This window comes from Zosterops lateralis, assembly GCF_965231275.1.
Source record: "Zosterops lateralis genome assembly, chromosome: Z".
NCBI lineage: Eukaryota > Metazoa > Chordata > Aves > Passeriformes > Zosteropidae > Zosterops > Zosterops lateralis.
In genome coordinates, this window is record NC_139800.1 from 45,323,401 (window position 1) to 45,348,191 (window position 24,791).

At 39.6% G+C, this 24,791-nt stretch overlaps 2 protein-coding genes across 9 annotated transcripts in view; one reads left to right on the forward strand and one right to left on the reverse strand.

The window, feature by feature from the left end:
* KCMF1 (potassium channel modulatory factor 1) overlaps positions 1 to 2,934 on the forward strand; it is a 45,769-nt gene extending 42,835 nt beyond the window's left edge. For all 3 annotated transcript variants that reach the window (XM_083883863.1, XM_083883864.1, XM_083883865.1), the window contains exon 7: positions 659 to 2,934. In XM_083883863.1, the coding sequence (XP_083739989.1) occupies positions 659 to 920 (262 nt within the window). In that variant the 3' untranslated portion in view covers positions 921 to 2,934. The remainder of the gene's footprint in view (positions 1 to 658) is intronic.
* Positions 2,935 to 7,373: 4,439 nt separating this feature from the next.
* Positions 7,374 to 24,791, reverse strand: part of HOOK3 (hook microtubule tethering protein 3) — an 83,303-nt gene continuing 65,885 nt past the window's right edge. For 3 of the 6 annotated variants that reach the window (XM_083883671.1, XM_083883674.1, XM_083883673.1), the window contains 6 exons: positions 24,508 to 24,590; positions 23,118 to 23,218; positions 20,991 to 21,095; positions 20,815 to 20,886; positions 18,559 to 18,695; positions 7,564 to 10,664 (listed from right to left, as the gene is read on the reverse strand). In XM_083883671.1, coding sequence (XP_083739797.1) covers positions 10,640 to 10,664; positions 18,559 to 18,695; positions 20,815 to 20,886; positions 20,991 to 21,095; positions 23,118 to 23,218; positions 24,508 to 24,590 — 523 coding nt within the window. In that variant the 3' untranslated portion in view covers positions 7,564 to 10,639. Of the gene's footprint in view, positions 18,696 to 20,814; positions 20,887 to 20,990; positions 21,096 to 23,117; positions 23,219 to 24,507; positions 24,591 to 24,791 lie in introns of all 6 variants that reach the window. The other 3 variants (XM_083883669.1, XM_083883670.1, XM_083883672.1) reach the window with 3 other exon arrangements.

Here is a 24,791-nt window from a genome sequence, read left to right on the forward strand (position 1 = left end):
CCTCTGTAAGCATACTTTTGTTCATCTGGTATTGTGAAAGAGTGTGGTAATTTCAACAGCTCTTGTGCCTGAATTGGAGTCAAATGGATTTTATCTAAATTCAAAATAATGCCATGTGACATCTTTCAATCAGAAGTTCACTTGAGAACCTTAATCAAAGCACCCACAAGTGTCACAGACTGTGACTTTCAGAGTTGGAGTGAGCAATTTCCTTGCCGCTATCGAGGCATGCAGTGTACCGTAGGAGAAGTGGAATTGGGTTCAGTAATGCATGCCTAGGTTTTACATGTGCAGTGATATGTTTTGTGGCCAGTGTGAACTTAGAAGCTGATGTGGAAACAAAGGAGGCATGTAATTGCATGTACAGGAAATGGCACTCTTCTAGCCCTCCCTAAAAGACTCACTGAATAGCAGGAAAGCTCATGAACAGTTTTTGATGTTCCTCTAACTTTGGGCTCCACTGCAAATGCTGTTGCAGCAGCAGAGGAGGGGTGGGTAGGTAAATGCATGCCTGTTGTACTCAAGTGCTGAATGTGTTGAAGGGCAGGTTGGGCTGTCCTGAAGGAGCAGTTTCTGAGCACATCTCAGCTGGTTGGTGGTGTCACCAGTGAAGTGGGCTTTCAGCAACTCTGTTTTCTCTTCCCTTGGTGCTGTGCAGGTTGAATGATCCAAAGATGTCAGAAGCAGAACGTCAGTCAATGGAGAGTGAACGGGCAGACTGCAGCCTGTTTGTTCAGGAGCTTCTTCTGTCCACCTTGATGCAGGAAGAAAGTTCCTCCTCAGATGAGGATGAGCGGGGGGAGATTGCAGATTTTGGTGCTATGGGCTGTGTAGATATTATGCCTCTAGATGTTGCTTTAGAAAACCTAAATTTAAAAGAGAGTAATAAAGGAAATGAGCCTCCTCCACCTCCTCTTTGATGACATCCCACTTTGCAGACAATGTCCTCTGTGCTGTATTTGCCAATGAAAGTGGACAACAACTATCTTGGGTTTGTTTTGGTGATTGTAATTTCAGGTCTGTCACTCTTGTTACATTGTGTACATTCAAAAGAAAGAGAGAAAAGATATATATGATAATCATTTCCACTTAACTAATTTTTACTTCTAGCAGGTAAATGTAGGTTGCAGTGCAGAGCAGAAGGCTCTGTGTCCTGTACCTTGACATGCAAAAGGCTCTCCTAATACTCCACATTCAAACTGAAGAGGAAAAAAAATGAAAAATCTCTAATGAAGCTGCTGTGTGTATTTATGAATATTAATGAATAAAAACTGCTTGGATGGTTTACCTTAACTACTGCATGACGTTTTTTGCAGCGTGCATGAGTTTTAGTGACCTTGTCATTTAAAAACTTAAATACAAGGAGTAAAACTAAAAACCACAAAGCTTTCCCATTATTCCAAGGTTAGGTGATGAAAAAGGTCAGCGCTGAGTAGCAGTTTGTGGCCACAAAGTAGCTTTTTAATAATATGTGACAGGATGACATCTTCATGTGCTGTTCCTGCACAGGATGGAAACTCTGCAGTGGGATACATTGTTGTGACCGGGGTGTGGTATTTTGCTGAATGTGACCATTATGTTGCCCTCTCAGCCGTTACTGCAAAGTGGAGTTAAACTTCATTTTATGCATCTGTAGGAGACGTAACAGTAAGGCCACTGCTGGAAGCTACTGCAAGGGGCTTTTGTGTGCCCTAAAATCAAATGATGTTCACTTTTGTTTAAAGTTTTTCTTTGTTGTGGTTGTTAAAATTTTTTAATTGTTAAATATGTTTTATTCAGGTGTAGACAATTCATATATTCACTGTGTTTCTTAAAAAAAAAAAACATTAACCTGGATCCTATTGTCTTAGTTTAAAAGCCTTTTTCACAGCCTCAATCATATTTTGAGTTATTTATGTATTTGCTTCATAGTTTGCAGAGACCTGACAGTATCAGGAGAGTTTGAGAATTTGGATTCCCAGACTGTCAGTATATTACAAGAAATTCTTAATGCTAACTTTAGCACCTTTTATTTATTGTTTCTTTTGGTTATTTTTGCTGGTATAAAAAATGGAAAAAAAGCCTTTAGTTGAATCATGCCACCTACATGCCTATACTGTTAATCCTACTGGTTTGGAAAAAAAAAAAAAAAGAGTATGGTGTTCTTGTGCATAGAAATTTATAATAGCCCCAAAGCAAAGACAGAAGGGGTATGTTTGGTCTTGGGTTTGGTTTTCTTTCTTCTTCTTTTTTTTCTTTTTTTTTTTTTTTTTTCCCTTTTCTTTTTTTTCATTTGTTTGGGGACTTTTTTGTTTGGTTGTTTTTTTGTTATTATTGTTTAGGGTTTTTTCTGTTTGGTTGGTTGGTGTTTTTTTGGTGGGTTTTTTTGAATGTAAAGTTAGATTATAAAAACAAAAGTGCACACAGCTTCTGATGAAAATTTAAACCAGGCTTATGTCATAATGATGTCTTTCCAGATCTCTCACCTCACCCCCTCTCTCTTTCTCCGTATCCTCTCATCTCAGCAGCATTGTAGAGTAAATGTAATGACTTGGATACCACATGGTGTTCTCAGCAGAACTGTGACATGTATGCTAATCCAAAATAACAGCAGGAAAAAAACAACCCCGCAGACTGAAGTCTAAGTTCCTTCCTCTTTTTTTTTTTTTTTTTTTTTTTTTTTTTTTTTTTTTTTTTTTTTTTTTAATAATCAAATCTCAATTGTTTTCATATAGAGCATTAGCTTTGGTTGGGTTTTTTCTCTTTTTTTTTTTTTTTTTTAGTCTCTGCAACAGAAAACTTTACATGCAGCCTCTGGTTACCCTGAGAGTTACCCCCAGTAAGGGACTTTTTTATTGATTGTTGAAGACTTTCAAAAATTTTTCAAGCTGTAGTTTTTCAAGCACATCTTCTGCACATTACAATAAGACACACGGTTCAATAAAGCATTTTCAAGACTGTTGTTCACTTGATTCTCTTTGGTTTTAATGCATTTTCCAGACAGTTTTGTTTCAGAAATTTCTGCATCTGCCTTTAATTCTAACTGTATCTTCCAACACAAAATCAGTTTGTGTAGACATCCTGGGTGGTTTATATAAACATGTTTGAAAATGAAATGCTTTGGCAGGTGATGAGGTATGTAATCCTAAGCTCTTCACAGGTAGGTGAATTGAAGGCTGCATAGACGAAGATGAATTTAAAACAGACTCTGCTCGATGTGCTGTTGTTTTGTATTGGTTGAGGCTGATCTCTTACATTGCCCAAATTCCAGTCACTTGCTTGGAAGGGCATGTAAACTAGTGCTACCTGTTTGTTTAGAGACTGAATACATGCTACCTTGGATTTAGAAGTATCTTTGGACATAGGCTAACTTGTACAAATCTTGAGTGGTTTGGGAGGCTGTTTGGCCCTTTTTATTACTATTTTAGGTTAAAAAAAAAAAAGAAATGGCTACTAGGAAGGTATTCTGGTAGTCTGTCGAGTTCTAGTTGCAAAAGGTGTTTTTCTTCTCAGAGTAAGCTTTGCCAAGGTAGTATTTTTGGGGTATTTCCAAAACATTTATATTTAGGGTGCTTTGGGCTGCAGTGACTACAGCCTCCATCACCTTTGAAGGGGAATCCCACAGGGTGTTACTGCCTTTTCTATGTGAGAGAGGGGGGAAAAAAATCACAACAATAAAAAAACCCCACCCCAAGACCACATCCCCAGAGTCGACATGGATAGCCCCCTTCCCAGAAGAGGAGCCTTAGTGCTCTGCACTTGGACAGTGCCTGGAGTGAAGGGACCCCAGTACTGTGTGGGGGTGGTCAAGGTCATGTGAAGAAGCGCTTTCAAAGGTATCGGCAAAAGCAATTTCATAACAAATTTGTGAAAGCACGCCTAAGTTCCCTGGCAAAGTTTGCTCTGTTAGCACATAGATAAAGCACACAAAGGAGAACTAGATTAGTGTCAGTCTGGAGTGACACACAACAGAGACTGGGGATGCAAAAGGGTGAGGATGGAGAATATAAGGGTGCAGAGGGGGAAGGGAGACACTCCCACTCATTCCCACAAGGTTCACAATGGACCCCTTGCCAAATACACTCTTGGAATTGCTCAGTGCTTTACGTCTAAAGGATTTGGCAGCATTTAATCGTTGAGTGATGTAACTCTTTACAGAATGATTCTGTAAGATTTGCCACAACATTAACTTAATTTTGCATCTAAGATGGCAACATTGATGCTACACTAGCTATAAAGTGTTGAGGTCAGTTTTCATGCATTCACAACAGACATAGACGTATATATTCAAATAATAATGTGTGTGTGTGTGTGTGTGTATGTACAAAGCACCTGTTTAAAGCTCCCTGGAGTTTGGTGAAACATTGGATGCCTAAGCATCTCTCAGTGGGCAAAGGCTTCAGTCTCGAGGAGAGGGGGACCAGCCCCAGGCCCCACTGTCAGTTTTTGATGAGGCTTCTTTGAGTTCTCAAACGTGTGGGTTGGTGAGCACTGAGAGGCACATCCTGCTCCAAGGGAGGTGCTGGCACAGCCACTGGGGCCATGGGACCTCAAAGGGCCTCGTGAGGACCCTGTTCATAGGCTTGTGAGATGCTTGGCTTTAGACTTAAATCAGTTTCCATCCTGGAATCAATTCAGGTCAGTAATTTTCCTCAAAATACATTAAGAACAATAGTTTGTTCCAGCTGTGATTTAAACAAAAATAAGTTTCCAAGGCTATTCAGTAGAAAACAAGTTTGTTGGCAACACATTCTTGGGAACTGGGAGTGTAACTGATAACCTCAAGGAAACCGTAACACTGAATATGCAGTGGGAGCATGCAGCCCACCACAGGTGGGTCCAAGTAATGTGCTGTGTGTGCCGTGTGTGCCGTGTGTGCTGTGTGTGCTGTGTGTGCTGTGTGTGCTGTGCCGTGTGTGCTGTGTGTTCTCTGTGTGCCGTGTGTGCTGTGCTGTGTGTGCTGTGTGTGCTGTGTGTTCTCTGTGTGCCGTGTGTGCTGTGCCGTGTGTGCTGTGTGTTCTCTGTGTGCCGTGTGTGCTGTGCTCTGTGTGCCGTGTGTGCTGTGTGTTCTCTGTGTGCCGTGTGTGCTGTGCCGTGTGTGCTGTGTGTGCTGTGCTGTGTGTGCTGTGTGTTCTGTGTGTGCCGTGCCGTGTGTGCTGTGTGTGCCGTGTGCTGTGCTGTGTGTGCCCTGTGTGTGCCGTATGTGCCGTGTGTGCCGTGTGTGCTGTGTGTGCTGTGTATGCCGTGTGTGCCATGTGTACTGTGTGTGCTCTGTGTGCCCTGTGTGCCCTGTGTGCCCTGTGTGCCCTGTGTCTGCTGTGCCGTGTGTGCTGTGCTGTGTGTGCCGTGTGTGCTGTGTGTGCCATGTGTACTGTGCTGTGCTGTGCCGTATGTGCTGTGCTGTGTGTGCTGTCTGTGCCGTGTGTGCTGTGCCGTGTGTGCCGTGTGTGCCATGTGTGCCGTGTGTGCTGTGTGTGCCCTGTGTGCCCTGTGTGTGCTGTGCCATGTGTGCTGTGTGTGCTGTGTATGCCGTGTGTGCCATGTGTGCCGTGTGTGCCCTGTGTGCCCTGTGTGTGCTGTGTGTGCCGTGTGTGCTCTGTGTGCCCTGTGTGCCCTGTGTGCCCTGTGCCGTGTGTGCTGTGCTCTGTCTGCCGTGCCGTGTGTGCGGTGTTTGCGGTCAGGTGGAATCTCGGCGCGGCTTCTGGCACTGCCGAACCTGCTCTGTCCTTTCCCGCGCTCTCATCGCGGGGAGCGCCACGTTCGATTCTGGCGAGGGCTGCCATAGAGCCGTTGTTGGGGGTGGGGCAGACAGAAAGGCATGCAGCAAGTCCAGTATTCTGTATGTTAAAGTGCTATGGAAAACAGTGTAAAGAGTGGATTTGAATATCCTTGGAAAGCTTTTTAGAATATCAGTATGGTCTGTCTTGTAACTTCCGATGTGCTTTAATAAGAGGTCCGGATTAGTTTTGTGGAACCTTTTTGTTTGTCTCAAAGACAAAGGCTCTTGCATACAATGGTGTGATAAACAGTGAAAATGCATCCACTTCATGTTTTACTTGTGACTGGCTTGATCAAAAAGGGAAACTCCCCCATGGCACTGGGGTTTGGGGGAGTTTCCATTCTCTGCCGTTCACTCAGGTCGGGTTTCCATCTTCCCACAGAGTTGTGCTCCCTGTTAAGTTTGTGGACAGCAGAGTTTGGCACAGAAACCAAATATCCAGTTGTGTGCACAGCTGCAGCTTTGAGACACTTGTCTGCTTTGCCACAGGGGTACTTTGTTTTTTCTGAGGCTGTTTAATTGTTTTAGTTCCTAAGGAAAAGGAAAGGGTCTTGAGACAGGCCAACAGGCACAAGGATTTATTTGCAGTGTTTACTATACTTAATGTGCACAGTATAGAGGTGCTCAAAACCTACTCATGGACAAAAAGAGTAGGAAAGGGGAATTGTAGGGGGGAACCGTGCAGCTTCTGGCATGTGCTTCCACTACACTTTTTAACTCAGCACTGGCTGTCACCTCCTGCAACATCAATGCAACATAAACACACTTGTGTGGGACAGTGGTAAAAGCAGGGCCCTGCAGCTGTGGGCTGTGGAGGAGAGGTACCACTGGAAGAGAAGCTGCAGAGCTGCATCCTCTCTGCTGGGCAGCACCTGTGGGCCAGCACCGAGAAGCAGAGGCCGGGGGCACAGTTCCCCACACACCATGTGGATGGAGCAGGAGCCATGGCCTTAAAGCCACGGCTGTCACAGAGCAGAGCAGAAAGTGGGGCATGGAGGCCAGAACGAGGCATATCAGTGTAGGTCCTTAGCACACTGTAGTGTGGGAGAGGTGGGAAAGGAAAAAGATGTAAAGTTAGGAGAGGTCAGAAGGAAACAATAGGACAGGGAATGATGGTCAAAGGCAGGAAACGCTAGTCATGCCGAAGATGAAGAGGAGTGAGAGGTGGGACTGAGGAGGGCAGGGAGCCACAGTGAGTAACAGTCAGCTACAAGTGAGGCTCGGGCAGCTTCCCTGCTTCCACTATCCACTGCCTATGGTGCAGGAGGAAGCTGGCCACCCCTGGGGCTCTCCTGTCCTTCCCAGACATCACACTTCACCCCAGCCAGCCCAGGCTGGCAGCACTGCCACCAGGTACCCTTCCATTTCTGATCCCATTCTTTTTACAGAGCAGCCTCTGAAAGGCTGTGCCATTAACCCCAGCACCACCCACAATACCCATGGGCACAAATGCTCTCTTTCACAAAGATAAGCATTTGCCTGTTCTGAGACCCCACCCAGGCCGCCTCCTTCCCCAGCCACCAGAGCTGTTTATCAGTGCAGGAGGGAAGAACAGTTGTTTCTGCCCACATTAGCAGTGTCTCTTTTCCTCAGGCAACATCTGTTTGGAAGTTTCCATTGGCAAGGGAAAAGTTTCTTAGCCTTGACCCTTGGAGAAGCAAACCACAGCATGCACCTCAGGCAGCCGGATGGGCCACGTCCCAGCAGAAATGAAGATGTTGTGCCTTCTGATGCGCTGGTGCTGCCCACATACCACTCACCCTCCTCTGCAGAGCTCCAGGAAACACAGTTCACAACCAAGCACCAAATAAAGGAGAGACAAGCTTTTACATTTTATATAAGCGTTTATTTACAACTTGTTTAACAACTGTACACACTTTTATCACCTTGGAAGCATTAGTGTATTTGGGAAAAAATATTAAACTTTTTGATTCCAATTATCATTAATGAGGTTTTTTTTGTCTATATACAGGTATGTATATTAATATTGCTACCATAACAATCTGGTAGTTACACCACTTGTAGATGAACTGAAATGGGAAATTAATGTTTTGACACTCTAAGAATTAATTCTTTTACAGAAAATATATCACTGGCAACTTCACAAACAGTTATTATTTTGATAATTGATCAACATTTAATTCAGGACTGTCAAACAAGCTGCTATTAAGAAGGTAAGAGAGTTTTCTATGCAGCACAAATGAAGTTAGTATATCAGAGACATGCTGGAGATCAGCTCTGAGTTGAGAGCTCACAACCACTTCATGACAGAGATGTCAGGCTAATCTAATTAAGGTAGCCAGCTCCTTGACTGGCTCCACCCGACATCTCTCTGGTGCATTAGTAAACTCAAACAACTTTTGTCAAGCTAAACACACTTACATACAAATGTCATCAAGGCTCAAGAACAACTGATACTTAGTCTCTAATCTGCACAGACCACTTGGAGAAATGAGGTACTGCTTGGCATCACTTTGGGACACCTGTGGAGGCAGGTGCACAAAAAAAGCAATCCCCTCCTGCCCAGCACAGTGCCCTGATTTCAGAGATCCTGCACCCAGCCTGGCTTGGGGCGGGGTGTGGTCCCAGCCGAAGCAGCACTTGCAAATGAAAAACATACCATGCCTTTAACACCCAACTAAAAGAAGTTTTACTAGTAACGCTTGCCCTGACACATAACAAGGGATCAATGGCTAGGACCTGGAAAAGACACAAATCCTCCAGCTTTCTACTGACTCAGTCTGATGAAATGCTGCTGCCTCTGCTGCAAGAGTACTTGACTCATTATCATCAAACCCCAGATCCTGACTGCAGGTCACGTCAGACTTCACTGTCCCTGGCCCTGGTGGACCAGAAAAGACATATATCCCCATCTGAAGTCTTTACGGACAGCTGTCAGCCAGAGCACCTGGTAGCCACAGTATCTGATACAGTATCCAGAAGGGAAAACACCACAGTTCTCACCGGGATCCTAGTTTCATCCTTCACTCTGCTGTCTGGCCTGCTTGGCCATTCCTACCTGCCCATCCCTTTGCCAGGCAGTGCAGACCACCCTGTTGTGATGGGGCACACGTCTGTCCTTTCTTCATGTCATTCTGCACAAGGCCACTGACAACACGGGATCAGGATCCCTGAGGACTGGACACAAGTGGGCGTCTCTGTGCACGAGGTGTGGCTCTGTCAGAGCCCACCCGACGGGCCAGGGACGAGGCAGGCACTGTGTGTGTGACCAGAAGAGATTGCAGAGACAAGTGGACACAACGCTTCTGCAGCGTGGGGGTGCCCCCATGGCAAACAGGACTGGATGTTCTTCTACCACCCAAACAAGCAAAACTGTTCCTGGAGGCAGCAGAGGTCACATAAATACGTGTGCCAGGATTAAGATCCAGGTGAGCAAGAATGGGGTTTCTCTATAACTGGATTCAAACCACTTAAGGTACTCAGCATTCAGACTTTTCAGTTTTTCCAGAAAATCCTATGGCTTGAAAGCCCCTTTCCCTGTTTCGTTACGTACTAACTCCTATACAATAAACCTCTTAACTTACAACACTACAGCACTCTCTCGTCTTCTGAATCTTGCAAGTACTGGATGTCCAATACAAAACAAAGATACAGTAGTACAAATGTGCAGATATTTAGGAATATTAAATAAGCAGCTCTTTAAATTAATATAGGCAGTACAAAGCATTTTGAGTTACACTGTCTACATATGGCAAATCTTATAGCTAAACTTCAAAATACAAAGAAACAGCCAAGCTAGTGCAATTGGAAATTAAATAGCTAAGACTGTGACAAGAGAAAGAAAAAAAGAAAGGAAAAAAACAGTACAGGTGAAAGATAAACAATCCAAATTATAAACTGGCAAGGACAGTCTGCATAATACTGAAAGTGTAAATTACTTTCATACTTATCTCCATTCATGGTCTTTCCTCAGATTGTTTTAACAACTGTACACAGATTGGAAAAAAAAAGTTTCTGAAAGAAACCAACAACACAGCTCAAATGTAGAGAGAAAAATACAACAGCCACAAACTACTGTGTATATACATATTAAGGAAGCAGGCAGTGCCTGTGAACAAAATACCACCTGGTAGTTTGCCTGGCTCGGAGATTATCAGATGAAACTTGCTTGGTTTTCTAAGGAAGATGGGATCGCCAAGCAGCAAATCATTAGTCATTTCTCCCGGTAAAACACCTCCTTTGCTTTACTTTATTTGTTTAAAGATTCAAAGTGGATCCTTTAAGGGTGCAGGTGCTTTGAAATTTTAACAGTAACCAAAAGGCCTTTTAAGGAACTCATTAAGACTAGAATTTTATAATTCGGTATATGAGAATGTTGCAGGAACTCTGTGTGTTAATACTGTTAATCAGAATTAAATAAAGTGGACAGGCGGAAGTAAAATGGAGAGCTGACAGTGCTCTGTCAGTGTGCAGAACGCCTCCTGTTGAGTTGTGAATACAGGATTTCCTCTCTTCTAGCCTCATAGGAGACTTTTTGTGAAGAGAAAGATTAAGTGGAAGTGGGAAATGGGAAAGCCACTCCCCAGGATGGTAAGCTTCTCTGCAAGTAGATCCCCCTTTGAAACCAGATGGCCATGAGTCTTAAGTGTAGAACTGGTTAAGTTTTGGTTATGCAGTCTGGACAGAAAAGCAAGTCATGCACTGAACAGTCCCTGTTATAATAATGCTGCAGGTCATGCAACCACATCACTGCAAATAAAAGAATAAAGAAGAAAGTTAAAAAGCAGATAACATATTACTGTTGAAAAAAACCAACAAAACAGAGAACAGAACAGGTCTTTTTAAAAGCAGTTTAGTAAGGCCACCTCTACTTAAGAGTTGTGCAAATTCACAGGGAAAATACCTTTGCCAAGTAACTGTTCAAACTAACAGGAAGGTTACAGGCCTGTAATTGAAAAAGCGAAAAAAATAGCCTTGGTCAATATCTAAATTTAGCTGTAATTAAACTTTACACACTTCTGAGTAAAATTCTTCAGGGCACCATTCTTAACTCAAATAGCTATGGAAAAGTTAGTTTACACAACAATGAGTGAGTCTCAGGCATTTCTGCTGTCTTTGAGTACAACTGTTAAAGCAAGATAAAGTGAAAGGTGCCCAACCAATTCTGCATGTGTTTACATGCTAAAAGACAACCAGAGTCATGACAACTGTCTTGAGCTCTGAGCACCATGGAAGGCATTTAAATTTCATCAGAGCTCATCCTGTGCATGAGGCTCAGCATCACTGCTTCTCTGCAACTGGCAAGTTCTATCCCTTGCAGGCAAATAAAGGTTTAAATTGCCAGAAAATGATAAATGTTCTTGTTAAAGTAAGCTGAGTCAGTCACTGAGCAGTCAAGAGACCACTCTACAATTGCTGTGGAAGGGAATCTAAGTTTGGAAGAAAATCTGAGAGGTTGGCACAGTTCTCCATTGTCACTGACGCACCCTTTTTCCTGGCCAGTGTAACTGGAATGGAATGCTTTACTGACACAGCTATGGGGCTTCCACTTTGCCCAAGCAACACAGATGTCCCTACAAAGCACTGGCACAGCACTAAATGGGCATTTTCGTTCTCATATTGCAAAGAGCAAACTGGCTTCACCAGACTGAAATTAGAGCCTGTTTCCCCATTTCCTTCTCCCTTGTATTGCACTGGTCAAAAATGATTCTAAGAATGCTTCTTGTGATGGGACAATCCAGGTTAAATAGATAAAAAAGAGTATTTATGCCACAAGTCCTGTAGCTTGTGTATCCTTTTTTTCCTTCTCATTCATCCACTCAGAATTCCAACCATAATTGAAAAACAAGTAGAAACACAGAGACATGTATCAAATGGAATAAAAAAATTAACACATTCAAAGACCTTGAGGATGTATATTTTGAGCAATCATTGTCTTTTAAGCTTGCTTGGCACTCCATGGTGCATAAAGTTACACAGTTCAGGATTAATATGAAGATCACCATAGCTATTCTATAAAAAATAAAAAGTTCAAGCTACATAAGCATGTACCTATTCTATTGCGTATAAATGAATATAATGTATTCCTTTAGTCTCAGATGGCTATTATTTAGCTCAAATTTACTATTTAGTAGCACTTCAAGTGTCCTTCAAGTGTATGTTGCACATACACGGAAGTGACATTTCAGGCTTCTCTTTTAGTCAACAGTACTTTTGAGAGGTCTTGTAAACTCAGAACAATGCATTATCTTTCAAGGATGTAAAAATGCACCTATTAGTGCCCTTTCCTGACTAGAAATTCTTATAATGTTCTAAAAATAGTTATCTGTCAATTTCTTTATTTTAAAGCCACCTGTTGAGGCAGCAACGTAGAAGAAAACGGAAGATGTAAGATGTGAGGGTAAATTCATTGAGCATAACCTGCTACTGCATCTGCAATATTGTTAGAAAGAGATAGTTTATGCAGCAGACAGTGTGTCTAGGGAGGAGTGACAAAGAGAATACAAAGCAGATTATAAATTTTAAAAATTGTGGCCTTATAATGTAACACTTACAATTATTCTAAGACTTTACTGATACTGCTAAACAAAAGCTTTAAAATCTCTCTCAAAATCACTGATGCCTCCAGAAAATAAGTTTACTCTCCAGCTTACTAATCTTCTGTGACTGTGAACAATAACCTCTGCTTTACAGTATTTTAAGTTATATAACTGATGTTATATTCAAATTCAAATCAGAAGTCTGATGGTCTTATTACAACTATTTTATAACTCCATAAATACAACACCAGTAGGGATTTTCTCTTAAAATTCCATCCACTTTCATGATCAGGCTAACAACATGAGCATGCTAACAGTAACAACTGGATATGTTAGCTCTCTTTTCTTCAAGTGAGGTATAATCATTAGGGATTCAGTTTCCATTTCCAGAATAAACTACTCTATACCTGTGGAAATACTTGCTTTTGCAGTGTTTTAGATCTGTGCCATGCTACAGTAGTGAGCAGTTCTTCAAAGTGCTGACAACAAATCTCTGCTTTTTTAACAATTAAAACAACTACGTTCCTCCTCTGCAATTCCCTCATCTGATTACAAAGGACCTCTCTAATACAAAGCAATGACTCAAGTCAGCACCAGAAAGGAAAAGCTGCCCAACTGCACCTGACTGACCTGTACTTCCCTCTACTAGCAGTATTTTACACGTTGTATGAGTCACTCTCTGAGACCCATAGCAGCAAGAAAGCTGCAAGAATTTTTTTTTTTGGCAAATGAAATCTGTTTTCAGTCTGGAAATGACACAATATGCAAAGGGGACTGAAGGATATGCTATTTTCCAAACAACTTTATGTGCACAGCAAACAGCGGCAGAGCAAACTCCTGATACGCCACCAGAGCCAACTAATGCAGAAATATACTTCAGGATAATCCTTCACTACCTTGGCAAGGCCCAAAGGTGAAGGTAGAACCTGGACCACCACAAAATAGACAGCAACACCATCCCCCAGCAGATGAGGACTTCAATTACAGCAGTCAGCCCAAGTTCCTACTGATCCATTGACTAGTGTCTGACAAATTTGTCTGGGAACCTGCCTTGGCTACACTGTCAGGTGCTGTTTTAATGCCCCATGGGAAAAGGGTATGATTTGTCAAGTTTCCTAGAGTCCCCCCAATCAACATTCATTCATTGCCTAATTCAATGAGCTAATGCATTTTAAAAATGAACTTTATGTCCCAATACTTTAATGAATACACAGAAATAAAATCAAAGAAAAAGAGAGGATGAAGCTAGCTAAGTCCTCAGCATGGTACAATGGATCTGACAGTAAGTCAAAATTTACAGAGTTTCACTGTACCAGATGCAAGAAGTCTGAGGTTGCACTGGCTGATCAATGACAGCTTCTGCTTTACACACAGGTAAAAGTTGTAACAGTTACTCTATTAAAATTTAATTAAAAAGATAAAAACCTAGCTCAGTAAGCTCAGGTTGTTCATTCATTTTTAAATGAAAAAGAAAATGCAAAATGGTGGAAGAATGCTCTTCTGATTTTTGTACTCAATAGCTCCTTGCATCTGCCTCTTCCATTTTCAAACCAAAGAAATCACACCTTATTTTTAGTTATAGCCTGCAGGATCACTGACAAACTTCTGCTACTTTTCTGGACTTCCAGAGGGAAGAAGGATCACAGGAGTGAGGCAATCCAATCAGCCATGCCAGGATATGTTCTTGATTACTTAAGAGTGACAAACTGGAGGCATGGCTAGGGTCCTACCTAGAATATGATATTTGCTCCAAAAAAACTCACCACTTGGAAGTATATCCTGATAAATCCTTCTAGCTATTTATTTATGCAATGCCAGGTGAGGAAAATACTGCTAAATTTGGTTAGGAGGTACTGAAGTTTATCAATACAATCTTACTGCAAAACAGAGTCCACATTCTACCTAAAACACATGTGCAAAAACCCATAATAAGTCAGTATTGCATAGCTGACTGAGTGCAAAAATACCTCCCTCATCAATCCTTGCAAAAAGTCAATATGTTGGGCAAGAATAAAAAAACATCTCTACAGTAAGTAAAATTGAAATACTGTTTTACTTCATATGAAAAAGGAAAGTCAGCCACATTCAGGCTAGTCTTCCTCCAAATCACTAACAAGAAGAAAATCAACTGGTGCCATTAAAATATCTTACAACTACCAAATCTACAGAAAATGTCAACACATCAGGACAATTAAACCCACTCAAAATCATTCAGGAAGCTGTTAAGTATATAGTCTCATATATTAGAGAAGAGAGGAAAAGCAAAAGCCACTTGCATATGTCGAAATACCAAGAACTTTGAAATTGCCAAAAAGCTTCTAAATTTCCTTGACAGCTTACACATACCACTTATTATTTGAGATCATAATAAAGCAGTAATAGGAATAGTCACTGTTAATTCTTTCATACACATATAAAAATGCCAGTGCTCCTTACAGAACACAGCCACAAAAACCTCACAGAAACATTACTGCTAACACAAGTGACACTTGAACAGGACAAGATTGCCATTTGATAACTTCCAAACAATAATCTTGTAGCCACTATATATTTACTTCATATTGCAATATACAAAGTTGTATATTCCAGATGTGTATTTACCTTTGTAGTGTGGATGGAACACACAACCCTTAAATTATATTACTTCAGTTTTCAAAGCACTCAGAAAATACATGTTATGATCCAAGTGGCTATGTGTTGCTACCAAGAAAAGAGGGAATTTGATTTTTTTTTTCTGTAATGTCTGATTGAATATGCTAAAATCTCAACTCTCTACACTGAACACATCCTTTTAGGTCAGAAACTAAGCTTCAGCTCTAAACAATGAAAATATTTATCCATTTATCTTTATTTATCTTTATATTTAGTATATCTTTTTATTTAGTTTTCTTTTATTGGCATTAATTAAAATCTGTCAGAAAGAATATTCTGGGCAGATCCTCACCACAGTGCCCAGAAAAGTAATCTAATGAATTCCTCAGCTGTTTTATCTCTAACCTGGAGAACTTTTTGTCTTTAAGCTCAGTTGTACATTTTGTTTTCTGTAGTGTATCAGGACAGGATATAACACTGGCTCAGTAATTACCAATACAATTTTTATGTAAATAGTCTTTCTTGCCTCAGGGGGAAAAAAGTATTCCTAAAAACTTCTCAGAACTATCTAATGTGCTGAGAGAATTCTGTTCCATAATCTGGGGCATTTGCCTGTATTCTTTTATTACTCACAGTAAGAAAAATAGGGAACATACACTGGTAGCTCCCCTATATACGTGTTTATTCCCTGGAGTAACAGTCTGAGCTTCTTCTTTTTCTTAATACACACTGCTTAAAAAGATACATAACAAGCAAGCAAAATAATGAAGCTGAACCCTTTGAACAAAGAAGCTGTTCTTGTGAAAAAGATGGTATAATGATGTTCACCATTTGCATTCACCCACACATAAAGATTAAGAATAGATGTACGCAGCAAATTAAAGTAGTGCAGCACTGAAGAGCAAAGAATTTAACTCCTCTAATTGCTAATAGAAGACATAACAAATTACTTACTAGAACCAGACCTCAACTGAGTAAATTTCTTTAAGAGTGCAGTACATTTTTAGGTTTTTATATTAAACACGAATTTTGGAAAATACCAGAATTTCTGCAAGTTTGTAAATTCTCAAAGACAAAATGATTGCTCACTTGCCTAACAATTACTATGAGCAACAGTAAAGCTCAGATTCAATATGAGTCTTGTGTTGCTTTTTGATGCTATACAATGATTCTATCTATTTTTGAAGAGAACTACAGAAAACACTTCAGTGTCTTATCTTCTAGGGAAAAGGGAAGACTGAATCACAAAGAGTAAGAGAAAAGCCAACAAAGACCAAGAAGCAAAAGAAGCTACAAGAGACTGGAAAATAAAAGCTTAAGACAAGACTTCTAATCAGCATCTGTTCATTTCCTAACTCTCAGGGGCATTAGCCTGTCATCAAAACTTTGGAGGCAAAACAGTAAAACAAATATTAACATAATAAAAACAATTACTTTTATTCTAGTGTGCTGATTGTGTTCAAGTACTTTTAGACCTGCAGCTAACTAAGAGCAGTAAATAATTAAATTACTAGACAAAAGATAAAAGGAAATAAAACTTCCCATTAAGGTTCCATACCTGTCTTTCACAAATAGCCCTTGGCAGTTTAGTAACAGAAAACGTTAGCTAGATTAAAATAAGGAGCCCTGGAGCTTTAGGTACCCTTAGGTTTTTGCTCTGGGTGATATAAAATGCTGTCATCTCAAACAGGAACATGAAATTCCCTCAGAGTGGTCTTGCTCCTGTTCACATATAGCATGTGGTAAAGAGTTCTTCAAGTTATTAAAATCTATTGCAAAAGATCAGAAAAAGATATCCCACACAAACTGGAATCATCTAGATAATACAGATAGCATTTTGTATCCCAGTAAGAGACAGCAGATTGAGTATATCACCTCACTGAGCTACAGAAATTATCCACAACTTCCTTTGCATTGTTATCTTTCTGCACACAAGAAACTTGCAATGTCTCATCTAATTTTCGCAAGCACAGCCCATACCAGTCATACAGTGTGTAAGTACAGAAAATTTTTAGAAAACCATTTTTTCCCAAATGTGAGGAATAAAAGACAAAACTATATGTAGAATTCAGCGTCTCTTTTCAGTGGGAGGGTGGGGTGGGTAACTGGAACTGAAAATATTTTTCAGACACATACTGAATGCGTATCTTAGCCCAGATTATAACACATGATGCACTTGAGGATAAAACAGTAGTACCTAAAAATGTCATTCACCTGTTTACTACTCTTTAATCTTGGTGTGCTTGTTTTAATTATCCATTGCTCATTCTACCCAAGTTTTGATTTAAAACAGACATTCAGATGATTGATTATAGTATCTTTTCTCTAAAGGGATTTATGCAAAAATAAACGTCTCCACTTAGAAGGGCATTAAAATCAGGTAAGAGAATGAATTTATAAACCAACTGCATGTGCACATTAGAGTCCAAACAGCCTCTAAATAAAACCTAAATTTAAAACCAGTCTCTAAATTTAAAACTGAACCACAAGACGATGTATGATTATGAAACTTCCAGCCAATACTCCGGTTCTCTGTGTCCATCAATTCTTTGACAAAAATGATAGTGAATGCATAGAACTGGTCAGGGAAAATGCACAACTTTGTAGGAACAGAATCTAAATAAGAAGAGCCTCCATCCAATGATCAGCATGAAGGCATTACAACAATTAATCACCTATATACTAAAAAGGCAGTACAACAAATCACAGCCAGTTTCCAACAAAGTCAGCAATAAACTCACCTGAAGGCACTGGTACCATTAGTAAGGCAACTGATACAATTAATACCCTGAATCAATATATTAAAAGCAAGTCTTTTAGTACGGGATAACAACTGGAATACATTAACAATATTAACTGGGGCCTTGATCCATTATGTATTGTTCATCCATAATCATAAAATTTTTAAACAAATGTCCTTTTAAAATGGATGTTAGAGTAGCAGATTAGCACATGCTAAATACTTCTCAACCTTTTCAAAATATGTATTTTTAAGCTAACACTTGAAAAAGAAGAGTGGAATAAACCATTTGAAAACATTAATCTCTACCAACAAAAGAGCTAACACCAGTTGACAAAGAAAAACCTGGAAAAAGACCATCTTGCTTCCCTAAATGCTAAGAATAAGAGCAAACTTTGCGCTTAGGAGATTTAAAAAAAAAAACCCCAATCTTTCTTTTTTTGCATTGGTAAGTTTTTTAGTATGAAATATATTTCACAATAATATTATAATCCAACTTTGCATGTCTGTAATGAAATTTCAGCACTGTTCTGAAGCAACAGGAGATGAAATAAAAAGTGAACTCCCTTTGAACAAAAACAGTCTCATAAAGCATAGCAACCCTTACAGGCACCAGAGGGCCAACTGTGATAAGAAATCTACATTATCATATGGTCCACATGAGGTTTTTTGTAAGAGACCAGGCTTCATACAAATAAGACTGTTATTATACAGCACTCCTCTAGATGTTTTCAAAATTTTGGCACATTCAGAAAATGCAGAGAGAAATGAACTTCAAAAAATATAAGCAAAGGGCATTACAGAGCAATGAGAAAGCATAATAGAACCCTCTCCTGAACTGTAAAATAATAGCGGTAACAAGGGAGAAAGAGAAAGATGCTGGTTTATTTTCCTTGAATGTTGTCACTTGCAATAGAAGTGGCCTGGATCACAGGGCAGCTTTCTTTCTAAGGGCAAGGCTTCTCTACCTTGCTGTTGCTGGCTGGACATGACCAGGGTAAGATCTTCTTGTGCTCGTGGCTTGCCTTTGTCTAGCCAGGAAGGACTGTCCTGAGCCTGTACTAGCCAGTCTGTCCTCTGCTGCTTTTTTATGCAGAGTCATCCCCTATGGACAAAGAGAAATTCTCAGTGAATACCAATACAAAACACCAAAAAACTTTATTAGTTTACATTTTGTTCATGATTTCTGTCTTCAGACTGACTAAACTGTTATGAAATCCATACACAAAGCATCATATTTTCAAGGATAAGGATAAGATATTCTTCCTAATGCTTTGTGTGGAACTCTTCCCCTTCCTTGCAGTCCAGGTTTAGAGTAACCACCTAATAAGAACTCAATATATGCTTCTCATGGCAAATTGGACAATTCCTTCCAAAAGGTCCCCCTCCAATTCCTGGCACCTTTCAGCAAGTTGACCCAGAAAAGTACTTTTCTTCTGAAGTAAGTCTAGGTATTGTCATCCTCTGTAGAAACACCAGCTCATACATCAGAAGCACATCTTGGGAAACAGTATGTTCTCATCAGGCAAAAACACAATGGGGAAATTAAGAAAGCTGTGGTGGGTTGTGCAGTTGTGTATAAAAGCAGAGGCTAATTAAAGAATGATATAGACAAAGCTATCAAGATCATCTTAGTGTTCATGATAGGTCACTGAACTGTGGGTCTTACCTCAGGCTTGTCTTCTACTTGTTAGTGGGACTAATGTTATAAAACTGGCCAAGGAAACTGGTCACTTGAAAGTACCTTCAATAAGTAAACAATTCAACCACTGCTTGAGTTTAGACTTGCTATTCATGAACACAAGAAGTATGTAGAAAAGTAAGAAGAAAACTTCCAAAGGAATACAGAGAGGAGGAATTTGAATTCTATGATGGAGCAGAATGAAAAAATAAAGTTACAGATGTCAAGAGCAGATGCCAAGTTACAGATGAGGAGCAGTTTCAATGCAACCAGTCTGCCAAAGGGAAGTCTTGACTACATCTGATGTGGGTGACAACTCTCCTGATACACAGGCCCAGCAAAAGCTGTATGTCTGCACAGACCCTATCTTCTATCCAGACTTATTCTTTGAATAATTTAAGTGAGGGTGTTGCTGATGCCCTCACTCTTTGTATGGGGCTAAATCTGCACCCAGTTTAAAGGGACCATTTCTCAGACCACTTCAACTGAATTGCAAGTAACATGAATTGCTCTAATTGTGCTCCTTCATTAGAAACAACTGGAAGACTGGAGAGTGGTGAATCGAAGTAAATTGGAGCACTGTAATTTGTATCAGTGAAGGGCTGGGATTACAAAATAATGATCTGAGCAATTTTTAGTTTTAAAACTTGAAAATTACAACTTTGTTGCTTCGCGTATCTGTCTCTCAGGCCAGGCCAGCCCAGCGTTCGGCTGGACCACCCTGCTAGCTCTGATACGCCTCAACAGGACCTTGAATGAGTCTTGGCTCCACAGCATCTTTGCCTTGGCTGTCACGGCCGTGGTTCGAAAGAGGGGACACTCTCGAGGCTCGAGGAACAAAGGTTTTATTTGGGGATCACAGGGGCAGTCCCTGGTCCCAGGCCTGTGCCTCTGGAGAGTGACCCAGGACCTGGTCTGCAAGCGGTTTTTGTTCAACAGAAGTCTCAGGGGTGGGTACAAGTTGCAAACCAATGAAACAAAGCAAGGTGGCTAATGCCAACTGCAATACACAAACATTAACAAATCAGGTAAATTGGGGTGGGGTCCCTGGGGGATCCACCAACCACTGGCCGACACCTCTCAGAAAGTCTTGGGCCTGGGAGATTGATGGACAGGAGGGGGGAGAAGATACATTGGGATGGGGGAAAAGACAATGGGAAGACCAGTCTCCAGGCAGAGGATTAGGTTGTCTTGGAAACTCTTATCAACTTCTGATAAGAACATTCCAGGACAGAGAGCCTTACCTATCTAGGGTTAAAGTTCAAACCATACTAAACTTATAACTAAAAACCTATAAAACAATTCCAGCATCTGCACACCACTTCATTTTTTATTTTCCACAAGGTTATTATAGGAACATACTCTTACACAGAGATAAATTACTAAAAAGTATTTGCTCCTGTGTTTGTGTGTTGGAAAACGCTTTTCAAACAAAAACACTGTAAATGAATGAATGCTGTTATAAACATACCAGAAACAAACACTATTAATAGTTTCTTTCAGTTTTTTTTCTTTTCAATTAAAAGGTTTGTGAGATTCTTACCATGTTGTACCAGGCACTAACGATAAATTTCTCCTCCATTTCTCTTTGACTTTTTGTTTTCTCATATTCTTTCTATAAAACAAAAAATCCATATAATTAAAGCCAAAATAGAATTGAAGCATCAGTCTCCAACTAAAAAACACTGAGTTTTTACCACAAACCACAAGGGTTACTACCTCCAGGGAATGAAACATTCTGTCCCGCTCCTGCAACTGATTTTTCAGTGCCTGAATCTCAGGAGCAGCACCCTGGTTCTGTTTAGGATCTAATGTGCGGATAACCTGCAAGAGAAAAGCAGTTTGTTTTTTATTAAATCCTGCAAAAACAATCTTGTAAAGGATTAAAACCTTTTAAGTCAGGTTAAGAAATTTTTAAAAAGTAACTTAAAATATGCCTACCTCTCATCAACTGTGACATATTAGAGCATCTGAACAGGGCCCTCTTTCAACAGGACTGGGAAACAAAACTACTGACAAGAAAAAGTGATACCTAAAAAGTTCAGACTCAGACTCACATTTGCAGTTCTTAACCCAGGCTACACTACCTTACAGCCATGGTGACAGAAACAGCTTCTGTAAGGTTTCTGTCTTAATAGATATGATTTTCCTGCCTGTCAAGTTCTCCTGCTTGAGAAAGGACTGCTTCTGTCCCTTATAGATATTTGCCATGATTCACCTACCTGGGGAACCAAGTGCTGTAACTTCTAGGTAGTTCTGTTAAGCCAAGAAGCACTTTGTGGCACACCCATAATTGTTATGCTACTAAAAAGATGAAGGGACACCTGGTACACTTGCATGTGTCATCCAAGAGTGCTAGCAAACAGAGCTAAACCAAAAACAAATCCAGCAAAATGCCTGAATTATTAAGGCATTTAAAAGAAAATGGCTTGAACCTCTTTAACAACCTCTGGCTATAAAGAAATAGACTTAATCTTTTATCTTTCTACCTATTTGAGTTATGTCCAGATGCTGAATTAAAACAATGCTTTAAATTTTACTGAGACATTTTTACTGTATGGTAAACATATAAATCCTTTGAGGAGTGGCGGAGGGAGATGGGGCTGTTTAGCCTGGAGAAAAGATGGCTCTGGGAACCCTTATCACTCTCTCCTTGAAAGGAGGTTGTAGCCAGGTGGGGGTTGTGGCCTCTTTTCCTAAGCCAGCAACAGGATGAGACAATACAGCCTCAAGCTGTGCCAGAGAAGGTTTAGGTTGGGTTGTTAAACATAGGAATGGGTTGCCTAGGGAGGTCGTGTAGTCACCATGCCTGGAGGTGTTCAAGGAACTGGATGTGGCATGGTCTAGTTATACAATGGTGATCAGTCAAAAGGTGACTTGATGATCTTGGAGGTGTTTTCCAAATGAAATGATTCTATGATTCTACTTTATAAAAGCATGTAATTTTTCTAAGAAAATATTCATTAGGCCTGGATACACCTTCCATAGTGGAAGACTATAATGATTCTACAAAAAAAAATCCTGCACCAAAACCCATCAACAACAAAAACGGGAAAAAAAACACCCAACCCCAAACCAAACACAAATAAAATGGAAGTTGATTTAAAGACTACAAAAAGTTAACCTAACTAATTAATGCTACTGTAATATAAAATACACTTTAGTAATACAGCACACACAAATAAACAGATCTTACTGAAAAGGGAAAGCTGTCTTTCAGTGGAATATAGTCTAAGACACAATAACCAATATAAAATGGTGAGGCAGGGGGACAGAGAAATTTGTTTAGACTTCCTGAAGATATTTCACAAGAAATAATTCAGGAAACTCCTCAGAAGTAAAGGAAGAAAGCATAAAGCTTTGCCAAATTAGGAACTTACTTACAAATTGCAATGTAATGATATGCATTTAAAGACACTGATATGCTTTTAAGAAACTCAAAATAGCAAAGTATAATACCATAATATTGCCATTTCAAAGCTAGGAGTAAAACCATATTCCCAATACTTTAATATTAGTCACCTTCTTGACAGAAGCATATATTAAACAATAAAGGCAAAAGAGAATGCTGAACATCATCAGAGAAACCTAACAACTACTTAAGGTGATACACAAAAAGATCACTTTACTGCAAAAAAGCATCAATAAAAGTCTCAAAAATGGGGTAACCTTCTGCAGAATTAATCCATATTAAATACTAAAAAAGTAAGACAATAATCAATGGAGCTTCCTTCTCTTTAACTTAGTGTGTATATGAATCCCTCCTTCATTTTTATTCCCATGGAGGGGACATGTAATACAGTTTCTGTCAGACAGGGATAATTAACGTGGAACACATTTACTTACACTTTTGGCCTTTTCCAAATACTTTTTGTATCGTTCTTCCATTTGCTTCATTTCTTCCTCTTTTTTCCGTAGAGCTTCTTGTAATTCTTCAATTTTAAGTGCTTTATGTCAAAAGATGCATGCATTGGAAAATAACATCATTATACTATGCATATTTTTATGTTTTACAACAGACACTTAAGACACAGCTAAAATATATTTCAGCTAAGAAAAATTGACATAAGAAACCTGATGTGGCAGATATCACAGATTTAATTACTGTACAGCTCAGAAACACATTAAAATATGTAATTTTATAAAATCTCACAAAATGGATTTTTTGGGACATAATTTTGCTTTTTAAAATTACAACAAATAAAATTAAATCATAAAGCAATTGTCACTGAACACATTTAGAAAACGGGTTTACTAATGACTTACAGCTACTATAATATCTTGGCATGTAATACAGCCAAATACGATTTTTTCTTATTTTATGTAAGAGGAATAATTCCTTAGAGGCACAACTCTTGATTAAATCTACTAAACTGTAACATGAATATACTAAATTTCATTTCTCCCTCACATTTTCTTAAGCAGCACTCGAGATCAGTAGGACAATTTAATTGCACAGAATTTTCCTGTGTTGGCACAGGAATATGTTAAGCCACTATTAGTTCTACATCTTCTATAAAACTTCTCAGATCTCAGAAAACTTTTTTTCCTCCGTCTCACTACAAATAAAAATTTTATCACAAACCAGAAAAGGTGCCATTGGTTACAATCTTTTGCCTTGTTCTAGAATAGCTAGTCTTTTGAAAAATCCAGACTATTCCTTCATTACTTCTCTGAAAAAAATGTAGCAATAATGTGCTAAAAACCAACTAGATGCTGTGTTCTGTATACCCTCTGAGCAATATGATACATATCTTACATTCTCTTTGACCAGTAATAGAAAGTTTGTTCAAATTACAACACATTTTTGAAAACACATTGAAGGAATATACATTGGAAATAAAAATGACAGAGTGAAAACAGCAAGGATCTTCTAAAACAGGATTTTATGAGACATGACAGTTCTGGACAACTGAGGTTCAATGGCAGTGAGCTGGTATTTCTATAGCAAATGATACTGGGGTTTGGGACTAGACGATCTTTAAGATTCATTCTAACTTCTTAGCATTCTATGATTTCTTTACTACAGTGTTTCTACAATGTTTCTAAATGCATTTCAAGGGTTAAAAGCATCTTTTTGGTCACCCTAGTTTCCAGAGACACTAACAACATACATGTCACTTCCATTAAAAATATACATTTTGCTTACCTGACACCTCCTTTAGGTATTATAATTAAAGATGTTGCACATGAAATAATTTATAAAGAAAAAAAATGGACTGCACAGGTAACTCACAACTGTTGTTGCATCTTGGTTCCAAATCTTCAATAATAGCTCGTTTTTTCTGTAGTTCATTGTTAGCTTCATGGAGCTTCTCACTGTTACAAACCACAGAAGTAAATATTGTCTCATCAATAGTATTACTGTGCTTGAAATGAGCACTAAGCCATACAGAAAACCTTCAGAGAGAGATTATTTCTAAGGGAATGCTTGGGGTTTTTTCCTGCAGAGCAGAACAAAGTGACAATATTACTACAGAAATATTTGTTAGGTAAGATGAAAAACATTGTTCTGGATGG